The 11,888-nt window shown below is 41.5% G+C and overlaps 1 protein-coding gene across 1 annotated transcript; it reads right to left on the reverse strand.

Moving 5' to 3' along the window:
* Window positions 1-454: 454 nt before the first annotated feature.
* Window positions 455-4,458, reverse strand: LOC104954107 (tektin-1-like). Its single transcript, XM_010781165.1, has 7 exons — window positions 4,369-4,458; window positions 2,954-3,139; window positions 2,667-2,832; window positions 1,828-1,956; window positions 1,540-1,686; window positions 1,151-1,376; window positions 455-523 (listed from the first exon to the last, which is right to left on the reverse strand). The coding sequence occupies exons 2-7, from the start codon at window positions 3,117-3,119 to the stop codon at window positions 455-457; spliced, it is 903 nt and encodes a 300-aa protein (XP_010779467.1). The 5' UTR covers window positions 3,120-3,139; window positions 4,369-4,458.
* Between the last annotated feature and the right edge of the window lie 7,430 nt (window positions 4,459-11,888).

An 11,888-nucleotide genomic window follows, 5' to 3' on the forward strand; every position in this document is an offset into this window, starting at 1 on the left:
ACTGCAGTACCGCTCCCGCTGCTCCGATTCTCCGACCCATCTCACGCTCCATTGTTCCCTCACTCGAGAACAAGACCCCGAGATACTTGAACTCCTTCACTTGGGGTAAGGACTCATTCCCTACTTGGAGTGGACAGTCCATCGGTTTCCTGCTGAGAACCATGGCCTCAGATTTGGAGGTGCTGATCCTCATCCCAGACGCTTCACACTCGGTTGTGAACCGATCGAGTGAGTGATGGGTCGCAGACCGATGAAGCCATTAGAACCACATCATCTGCAAAAAGCAGTGGTGCAATCCTTAGTCCACAGAACTGCAGACCCCCTCCCCCACGACTACGCCTCGAAATCCGATCCATGTATATTACAAACAGGATTGGTGACAAAGCCAAGAGGACCCGGACACAGCTCTCGCTTTGGGAGTACAGAGATTGGATGGCCCTGAGTAGAGACCCCCTCACCCCATACTCCTGCAGAACCTCCCACAGTAACTCCCTCGGAACTCGGTCATACGCCTTCTCCAAGTCTACAAAACACATGTAGACCGGATAAGCGTACTCCCAGGCCCCCTCCAGGATCCTTGCGATGATGGTGGCCATGTTTAATGGGCCGTCATCCTCAAAATAAAAAAGTAATATGTTTAATCTTACTTCAAGTGCTATTTATCAATCTACATTGTTTTGGTGTGAATTGCAAGCGTTGGAGATATTTGCTGTAGAGATGTCTGCCTTCTCTCCAGTATAATGGCATATGGTGGTCAAAAGCTCCAAAAAAATACATTAAAAAAAAACTCAAAAGCAACTACTTTCTTTTGACCAAACTACACTTGGCCTCCATATCACTTCCCCCAAGGGAGCGTGCATCTTCAATTCGGCAAAGATTGTTCCTAATTTAATCTGCAACTCACAACAAAGTCAGTGGACTATTTGATGGGCATTATTTTTTCTTGGTTAATTGTGAGACATTACACTATGGGCTTATCTCTACAATCGGCAACTCACCCCAAAACAATCTAGATTGATAAATAGCACTTCAGGTAAAAGGAGAAATAAATCAATACTGACATGATAAATCAAGCCAGTTCTTCTCTTTTCCAACAGTTGCCTCCCACTTCCTTCCTGTCGAATACACACCTCACATTTATCTGCATTACCTTAGCCAGCTGATCCTCCATCAGTCCCTTTGCAGACTTGATCTCGTGGACGTTGAGCTGAAATGTTTCTGTGGTGGCCTGGAACTGCTTCTGCATGTCGGCCAGCGTCTGCTCCAGGAGAGACTCCACCATGGCCCTCAGGGACAGAGAGTTGACCTGCTGCTGCTCTGCTTTGGCCATGTTGATGTCCGAGATGTTCTCCCACTGCTCTGGAGTCACTGTGAAGCTGAGAGAGGAGGGAGTTTAAAACAACTTATACACAGCTGAAGCTAACAAAATGTCTTCTTGTTCTGTGCTGTAATGTAATTAATTGAAATCATGAATTTCAAAATAGCTTAGAAACTGCCTTTACACAGATGTTATATTGCTTTCCTGGCTTTATGGTTTACCTCTGCAGAAGAGTTTGGGTGTCTTTGGGCCTCTGCTGGTTGTTGGTGGAGTGAGCGGTCATTAAGGCACACGAGTTGTCGATGCACTGAGCTGCAAACTTCTCCTTCAGATCCTGCTCCAGATGGTACTTAATGGATCGATTCAATCTGGAACATGAAGCAACATGTTCTGTGTTTATTTTCCGTGCCACATATCTTGTGATTCGATTTTCTTATCAGTTTTATAGACAATTTACGTTAGAAAGGTAAGGTGTCCTGTATAGATCATACAGAGTTCTTCCTCCCTACCGTATCTGCTCAGTGATCTGCTCGGCTACACGGTGCAGAAGGGAAGCCACTCCCTCGATCACCCCCCTCTCCCTCAGCAGCTCTCTGTCCACCTCATCATGGAGCCTCTCAGGAGGAACACGTTTCATTCTGAAAACCAGGGAACAGCAAAAAACAATTATCACATACTCATCCTTACTGATATTGTTTTTTTTAACATGTAAACTTCATAGTTAGAGAAAGTAGTGTAAAAGTTAGAACTTCATGATACCGAAAACTAGCAATAGCTCCCAATCCCAATACATATTGTGCATGTTTCTCCTGATGGTTCAAGCCTCACCTCCAGAGGTTAGAGAAGTATATTATAATTATGTTAAGTAGAAGTACCAGAGTGTAGGAATACTCTGTTACAAGTAAAAGTCCTGAATTGTAAATGTTAATCAAGTAAAAGTGCAAAAGTATTTGCATCTAAATATAGTTAAAGTACCGAAAGTAAAAGTGCTCATTATGCAGATTGACCCATTTCAGAATAATATATATGATATGTTTTATAATGATTGATCATGAGAGTGTTCTCAAAGCTGGTCAAGGTGCAGCTACTTTGAATGACTTTGTATACTGCAGGGTAGCTTGTGGATTTACTCCAGGTGGAACTAAAGTCTGATTTAAGTGTTGAATATAAATCAAATCATGAATCAATATTTCAAAAGTAACTAAAGTTATTTAAAAAAATGTGTGGAGTAAAAGTAAACCATTAACCTCTGAATTGTAGTGGGGTAGAAGTACAAAGTAGCCAAAATGTAAATGTTACTTAAGTACAGTTCTTGAGTAGATGTACTTTACTTCACACCACTGCTCACCTCTCCTCCAGACAGACCACGGTGACCCTCAGAGGCTCTCTGCAGGCCCCCAGGGCTTTCCCCACTCTCCTCTGCAACTCTATGAGGACATTGATCTCCAGGATAATCTCCTCCAGCTTCAGCTCCAACTCCTTCTTCAGAAACTGGATGTCTCTGACCCGCTGATCTGAACAGCAGGGGGGGCGGAGGGGGGGGGGGGGAAAGAAAAACAGTTCAGCTCTGTGGTCTTTACAACATTATGTGTTAGAGCTAAACACAGTGTTTATTTGTCTTCCTACTGTACTTACCTAGTTGCTTGTTGTCATCATTTTGCATGCGTTTGCATGCTTTGTCAGTATCCTGGATGAGCCTCTTGCATTCTGCTCTGAAGAGCACAGAGTGGTTCCGCATCACCTCGATATTCTCAAGATCAGGCCCAACACACTGCTCGATGCTACGGTCCGAGATAGACATTATGCTCCTCTGGTAGGTCACTAAAAACATATATGAAGAAATGATTGGAAATGTGGCTGCCTTATGTTGAAAGATTAAGGAAAGCACTTCTAAAGTAAAGGGAAATTAAGACATAAACACATCCAGTGCAAATGTATTGAATCCTACCTTAGTTGGTTGATATGAGATGGCACTAGAAACCAAAATCTCTTTATGTTCAGGGATCAAGTTTCAATTATTATCATTGATACAAAATGATAACACATTGTTTAATTGATCATTTTTGTTTACATTTTCTTCAGGAAGAAGCAGCAACGTATGGGTATTTAATTTATCAGGACAGATATTATGGCAATCTTTTGCCATAGAACATTTGACGTTTGCCTAAATACGACCTGCCACTGTAAGAGTATATTCTACATTGTATAACAACTCTTGTTTGAAAATTAATAGAAATATTTTAAAGGAAAAAAAGAACATCAAGTAAGCATTGTCGATCAACTTTGAGTATGTTTGAGTACTAAGCATCATTAATATAGACACAGAGTCCAGCTCCCCTCTCTGGTGTATACTTTGTATCCTATTTAAGAATTTTGATATAGTTGTTATATGGGCCATTCTACCGAATTGGTTCAAAGTCAGGTTGGATATATTTTTGAAATGTTGTATGTTTTATCCCCAAAACTTTGTCCGTCAATTGTACCATATCTAAAGTACACATATTTAGTAAAAATAACCGTCATTGTATTTTCAGACAGTGTTGGAATGTTTTTTCTCTCCCAAAAATGGTCACTACAGAAACATAGAAATACAGTACAGTAAAAAAGTATTAGAATAACCTGTTAAGGTTGTGTTTCCTTCCCTTCTCTAAAAAGTATTTTTACAAATATTTCTTGAAGGTTTTCACAATTAAATCAATACAAAAAACGTTTAAACCAAATGTTAAAGTTCATTTTATACAATTCATCACAATCAAAATGCAATATTTCTTTGTAAAAGGCATAATATGGATCATATTGATTCGAGAGTTGATGATTGATGAAATTGAACATACATTAAACCATGACAAACGTTATGTTGTATAGCCCAGACAATTGTTTGTAGATAGCTAACATTTTAAACCGTTACATGTTTTGTTTACGTTAGCAAGCCCCAAATAACGTGGTTTTTACTATTTTAACTTATCTTGGTGTCAAACGGACATGAGAAACGTGTTTTTTTCTCACTAGCCTTATAAAAATACTTTTTAAAAAGTCATGTAATACCATACCTTGTTACTTGCAGTTGAAAAACACCCGGATAAAAGTGTAAGTGTGGATACCGTCTATTGTTTCGACGACCGAACTGCCTCTCAAATGTAATGTACAAAACAAATGGTTACTGTGGCAACGGAGAACACGTCATGGCGGAAACGGTAAATTTTCCAGAATAACTTTACATTAATAATAAGAAAATAAATATATTAACTGTTTTACACAATTCGTTTTTGAAAGTATTGCAAAACATCTCTAAATTGTATTCTTTTTATTTGATCAAAACCCATCTAGAAATGGATTGAATATAATCATGTTGAGAAACGTTAGAAAAAACAATGGATTGTTACTGCCCTATGGAGAAATATAAAATAAAATGAAAGGCTATGCATTGGTGTTTCATGCAATAGAATAAAGGGCTGGATAGCTAAGATTTTGCAAATAAAAATGTAGTAATACATTAATACAGAATAACCTTGTAGAGAATACAATGCATTTTTTTGTATCATCTTTTTCTTTATGGTGAGTTAGTTCAAAGTGCGGTCCTACAACAAGAGAAAAACAAACAAAACAATTAAGTATTCATACATAGATACTAAGAGTATTTTATGGTCTATTTAAAAACACATTTAATTAGATAGTGGTAAGCTAACTATATACAAAATCAACATTTATAGGGTACTTTCTATTGGGAAGTAGCTGTCCCAAACCCTGACATCTAAATTTCAATTTCTGTAAATATAAATACCACTTAAAACATTTTTTGAAGATGTTTTTAATGATGTATTTCAAAGATCTTTATGATAAAGTTTAAACAGAAGTTGGAAGATTCACCCCTGCATTTTGGATCAGGCAGTGACACTTCTGTACCCAGTGGCGACTGGTCATTAGGGGCACAGCCCCACCTAGTGTCAGCAGAAAGTATTAAAAATAATGATTACAAAAAAATGCTAAAAAAAATATATATATATATATAAAATATATTTTAAGATCATGTTTAATCATCTGATTCGTCTGTACATTTCTGTTTTAGTCTGTGTTCTTCTAATTAGTGTCAGTGTGTGCCTATTGAGCTGTTTAGAGCCATGTGGGACAAAACCATAGACTGTATATATAAAGGACAAAACCCGATCATGCCCTCCCTCTCACTGTCTAAGTGAACGGTGACTGTAAAAACTACACTGCGCATGCTCAGAGTATTGTCCTATTTAATGTGTGTGGCAAAAACCAGCGCCATATAGATAGAAGAGTTACGACAGCGGAAGTCCAAAAACGGTTATCGTCACGTGGTTCATGCAGACGAGGATTGTTCCCCGGAAGTTCATGGCGGGCAATGTGAATGCATTGATAACAGGAGATAGAACTACGATTTTTGGTAATTATTAGTGAATAAAGGTTTTGATTTGCAATATTTATACAACAAATCGATATGTGTATGTATTTACATCAATATGTTTTAAAAAATAAAATAGAACAGGAACCAGGAGAAAGTTTATACGGAATAATCTGGAACCAGCTCTCTTTTCAGCGTTTGGACACTGATAAAAACAGGATGTTGGTTCCAGAGAAAGGAGCTTGGTAGTCTAACGCTCTGACTCCTGATCTGGTTTTGAGGACAGACTTGCACCATTGGATGCTTTAGAGCAGGGCTCTCCAACACGTCGATCACGGGCAGCTTTTCAGTAGCTCGCCGCTCGATTATAGCATAGTCAGGCTGCTTATGGATTTTTCGGCCGCGGCTGGACAATAACGTTTTTTAATTTAGAATTTTTTCTGTCACACGAATATCAAATTGGTCGGTGACGCAGAGATCAAGGAACAGACGTGATAGCGGCACAGCGACACCACACACGGAGCAGTCTGCTTTCTCCACCAACACCAGTCCAGGACCAACAGCAGAATGACCCGCTCTGAATCAGGCCCTGTCGCTGCGGCTCAGAGACACACAGGTGCCCCTTTCTCACCAACGCGTTTTCAGCTCCGGCTCGGAGCTGGAGCCTGAAAAGTAACGTTTTTTCCTGTTCACACCGCAGCGGCGCCGCCTCTTAGCTCCGAAATCCGGTTCACTTCCATCTCCAAAAAATTGTCGGTCTAGAGGCAAGAGCTTCGGAGCTAAGAGGAGGCGTGCAGGAAACTAAACCAACCTCCCCTGAACATGGGTCGACTGAAGAGTCTCGTCATGCCTGCCTACAAGCAGTAGTTTTGAGCAAAATGACTAGAAGGCAACCACACACTTATAAAAAGAACACTTATAAGGTCAGGCAACACTAACCAGGGCTTCGTGTGATTCTGTTTTAGTTTGCACCTTACTTTAGACATCCGCTTGCTGTATTGATCATTGTGGAGAGTAGCAGACTTTTTGTTCTTGTATTATACAGTTATCGGATGGAATCACATACCAATAAAACAAAAACGGGCTGCACAGGTTTTCCATGTCCGGACTATCACATAATGAAAAATACGCGGTAAAATGTGCCTGTAGAAAATCTTTATGCCACAATAGGATAGCACTAGCAAGTAGTCGGTTTCTCGAGGGCGGGACTGACTACTTTGCTCTTGCTATCCTATTGTGACATATGCCGTTTTCTACAGCACATTCGTATTTGCATATGTGATAGTCGGACATGACAACCTGTGCCAGTCCCATGTATTGATTCCACCATAACGCTATACAAACAAAAAGTCTGCCTACTCCTCCACAATGATCAATAACAGCAGCGGGATGGTCAAAGTAAAGGTGCAAAATAAACAGAATCACACGAAGCCCTGGTAGTGTTGCCTGACTTTATAAGCGTGTGTTTCTTTTTGATTTATAATGTGTGTGGTTGCCTTCTAGTCATTTGCTCAAAAACTAACTGGCTTGTGCGCAGCGCATGACGAGCACTCTTCAGTCGACCCATGTTCAGGGAGGTGGCCGCTTTAAGTTTCCTGCAACGCCTCGACGGTAAGCGACGCGCCTCTTAGCTCCGAAGCTCTTGCCTCTAGACGACAATTTTTTGAGATGAAGGTGACCGGCATTTCGGGAGCTAAGAGCGCGCGCCGCCCTGCGGTGTTGGAAACAGGAAAAAACGTTACTTTCCAGGCTCCAGCCTCCGAGCGGAGCTGATAACGCGTTGGTGAGAAGGGGCACCTGTGTGTCTCTGAGCGCAGCGACAGCGCGCCCTGATTCAGAGCCGCGCTCATTTCTGCTGTTGGTCCTGACTGGGCTGTTGGCTGGAGAAAGCGCGCGCGCGCGCTGAAGAACAGACTGCTCCGTGCTGCTAGTGGTGTCGCCTGTGCCCGCTATCACGTCTGTTCCTGATCTCTGCGCTCACCCGACCGATTTTCTGATATTCGCTGTGACAGAAACACATTCTAAATTAAAAAACGTTATTGTCCAGCCGCGCCCGAAAAATCCATAAGCAGCCTGACTATGCTATAATCGAGCGGCGCAGCCTACTGAAAAGCTGCCCGTGATCGAGCGTGTTGGAGAGCCCTGCCTCTAAAGCATCCAATGGCTGCAAAGTCTGTCCTCAAAACCAGATCAGGAGTCAGAGCGCTTGACCTACCAAGCTCCTTTCTCTGCGACCAACATCCTGTTTTATCAGGAGTGTCAAACGCTGAAAAGAAGAGCTGGTTCCAGATTATTCCGTTATAAACTTTCTCCTGGTTCCTGGCATGTTATGACGTATTTTATTTTCGGTTTTATTAGGCGCATCAGAGTAGGCTACTTTTTCCCAGTATAGTCCGATATCATTCTGAAAATGTGCGTTCACATCCGGAACTAGGAACTTTAGTTCATGAGAACCTTTACCCTTTTTCGGTCCCCTGCTAGAGAGCAGATACTTTCCGTGTGGAGAAAAAGGTTCCTATGTCTGATTGCACTGGGCGGATTGCAAAACCACGCCCCGTAAAAACTCCCAAAAAGTTTTTTTTATGTGACAGCAAATAAGAAAAGGAACTTCTGTGTATATGTTATTTCGCTAATATATTATGTATTACAAAGTCTTTGGTTTTGTCCACATGGGCTCTAGTAAAGCTCAATAGGCACACACTGTAGACACTTAATTAGAAGAACAAAGGGCTACAACAGCAACTGTACAGACGAAATCCCCGATGATCAAACATGATCCTTAAAATATATTTTATTATATTAATTTTTTGTAATAATTATTTTAGAACCTTTCTTCTGCACTAGTGGGAACTGTTGCCCTTAATGACCAGGTCGCCACTGGAGCCACCACTTGGAATTGTCGTTCTTTTTTAAGAGAAAATGGTCTTATGTCCACTCAAAACTCAGATCCGACTGGACAGTTTAAACATTGTCACGGGATCGGTACCTGTCAGCCAATAAGACCAAGTTTATGTCGATGCAACTCTCTGGTTTTTTGGTCTTGGTGTCTTGCCTCGTTGCATTCACTGAACACGGGAAATTACACTCCTGCCGTCTCTCCTAGTGCTTGATGAGTCAGGTAAAGCACGGTTAATGTACCTCTATATTATTGAGGGAGAATTGTCCGACTAACCATAAAAACGCATCACGGGCGTAGAGCTGAAGTAGAGCTGCTGGGAGTCCCAGGACTTCAGGTGGCAGTATACGTGAAGTGGTTTGCGGCCTGCCAGTAGAACTCAAAGAAAACGAAGAAGAAGAGAAGAAGAAAGAAGAAGAAGAACGGTCCTGCGTCCGCCCTTTCAATATCACTACAGTATGTGTAATAATACACAATATAAACATTCCTGTTCAATGAATTACTCTCTCAATGAGGACATATTTTAATAGCCAAACATAAATATATAAACATAGATGGGTTCTTTTGGTTGTTTCCTGTGGTTATTTGTCATTATTCAAAGCATAATGTTGAAGCCCTAAACCCTAAAACAATTTAGAAACAAATACTCTTATAGAAGTCTTGTAACTAAATAATGACAACATATATCTCTGTTATTTTTATCTGTCTATATGCCGATTTGCAGGCGCATCCGCTTTTTTAACGCTGATTTGGTGATCGGGTGTGAATTCGCGAGAACCGAAGAGTTTTCGTTATTGGGGGGGTCCTCGTCCGCCCCGCCCGTCCGCGTCCGCTCAGTCCGACTATACGACAACGTTTCACCTTCAAAGAAATGGAAGAGAAATCCTGAGACCGCGCGCAAAATAATAAACAATTGCGAGTGCCTGTTTTTCCTGGCGCAAGGGCAGGTTCCTTAGAACACAACACGAGCTTGTAACTGTGTCTTGCACGGTGGTATGCTCGTCGGAAAGGGAGTGTCAGACTAGACTAGAGTGCTGACGGAGAGCAACTGGAACTCGCCCGGCTCCAGCTCTTTCAGATATTGCGAGTACCATAGAGCCAGTACACACCGCTAGTGTTTTGCGTGGCTGTCTTTAGTTTGTAAGCACCCAGTTTGCGATCTGTTTTATTAGCATCTGGTTAGCGTAGCTATGGCTAACGAATTTTAAGAAGCTTTTCTACAAGCCAGGTGGAAGGAGAGTTTCTCTCCTGAGATGGCTCAATAATAACCTCAGCTCAGTGGAGGTTAAAGCACACCTTGATACTGATATTATAGTTATTAAGAGAGCATTAGAGACTAAATTAAAAACAGTTATAAAAACCTATATGACAGTAACAAAAAAAGTTGCTTAAAAAATAACAAGAATAGAGTTTAAAAGGGCAGTGATTTTGTAAAAATATCAAAAGAGAGATCTGGCTTTACAGTTCTGTGTTCATAATGGTGGCCTTGGCCGGCGAGAAGAAGAAAGAAGAAGAAGAAGAAGATAGAAGAAGAAGAAGAAGAAGAAGTGGACGTCAGCGGTCTTCATTGACTAATCCTTCCCAGGGACTTATTCCGGTGTGAACGCGGATCCTGTACTTAGTTCATGAGAACTGAAAGAGTTCTGATGAACTAAGTACGGAAAAGTACTTGGTGTGAAGCGCCTATTGTGGTGGACCACCCTATTGTATAGCACTGGGTTCATAAATTCAAACTGGGAACTACAGGTTTCGGCTATTGTTCCCGCACGGACATTTTTATGTGGTTGCCGTATATATGGTTGTGTGCCCCTTTGCCTCTTGTCTCTTGTCGACCCGGGCTGGCGATCCCGACAACATGTCCTATTCTGCTCTCTATTAAAGTACCTTTCAATCTTTCATGCACCGCCTCCGAACTCCACTGTCCTCGGCACGTACACTTGGATTCACGTCGGGGTCACCCAAACTTGATTTGATTGTGTTACAACCGCCTAGATTGGGGAAAAAACTAAACGAACTCATATTTTATGTTTTTATTAGATAACTTCTACCGGATTACTGTCTTCCTGAGTAACGACATTTATAATGATTTGTCTTCACACATATGGACTATACATTCCATCATAGTATTGCTTCTCTCATAATATCGCTTAGTTTATGCAATCATGGGATTACTGGTACAGGGTTTTACAACAACACACTACATGCTGACTTGAAAACCATGTTATTATACATATATAAAAATTAAAGTTGTTTTGTGCTTCGCTATCGATTGGTATCTATCCAAGATGGACTTGACGTCAATGGAATTTCTTGAGATTTCGGGCATTTTTTAGAGTCTTCAGATCGCCACGGGAGGAGGCAATCACTGAGGCCAGACTAGCATCTTCTTGTTCTGTGTTTCTGACACTGCTCCTCTCGCGCAGTGTTCCCACTAGGTATCCTGCATGTTCCGAAGAATGTAGAAAGATAAAGAGAGGATTCTATCCGGTGATGTTGCTCGCTCGCCCTCTCACACTGAGCTGTACTCGGCTGCGTGTGACCAACCATTCACTCTGTATAGTTTACAGAATTCTATCACTTCAGCAGCGGGGGAATAAGTGTGGAAGTGAAGGCATCTTCTCAAAATGAATACAAAACATAAGTTAGATTGTTACCTTTTATCACATTTACTAACTCCTTGTTTCTTGATTAGATGTAGTGCTGTTCCGCCATTACTCTTTCTGCCACTCCAACACATGGTTTACATGCGGAATCAATGGCATGCACGACATGTGGATTAGCTGGGAGCTGTTGGTTTCATTCCATTCCTAGTCACGCGTTGTAAGATGCAGACGCAGAATGTTTGGAACAAGTTTAGGAAGTGGCCAAACAGCTGGCTGATACACAAACATAAGCACGTATTTGTCACATCACGCACATGATTTCATTGAGAATCTATAAACACACACGACAGCGACTCAAGCCATACACTACACTTCACACATCTATCTATCGACAACCAGCACGACAACTGACCAACACACGCACACACACACAGGCCCACACACAGATGAATCGACGGCATGGGTCGAATCTTTCGCATGTTATCTTTTTACAAGCAAGTGAGAGTTAGCAGATTTCGCCACAATATGAACTTGTCGATACACGGTCTGCGACTCCGAGCAGGATGTATGTTAACAATTTTTGTAAAGGAAATAAATAAGCACAGACATCATCCGCAGGCTTAGCATCCTTCTCACTCCTCGCATGTGTAAAATCACTCAAACAGTCGCCTACTGGTCAAACCCCCAGTTTCTCACACTGGTAAT

Source organism: Notothenia coriiceps, unplaced genomic scaffold (genome assembly GCF_000735185.1).
Source record: "Notothenia coriiceps isolate Sejong01 unplaced genomic scaffold, NC01 NC01_scaffold00000491, whole genome shotgun sequence".
NCBI classification, from domain to species: domain Eukaryota; kingdom Metazoa; phylum Chordata; class Actinopteri; order Perciformes; family Nototheniidae; genus Notothenia; species Notothenia coriiceps.

Bases quoted from the DNA above. Each gene is read 5' to 3' on its own strand.
- LOC104954107 (XM_010781165.1), bottom strand. From the start codon at position 3,119: ATGTCTATCTCGGACCGTAGCATCGAGCAGTGTGTTGGGCCTGATCTT. The intron at 2,833-2,953 runs GTAAGTACAGTA...CCTGCTGTTCAG, and splicing joins TGATGACAACAAGCAACTAG to ATCAGCGGGTCAGAGACATC. The intron at 1,377-1,539 runs GTAAACCATAAA...CTCCTCTCTCAG, and splicing joins ACCCAAACTCTTCTGCAGAG to CTTCACAGTGACTCCAGAGC.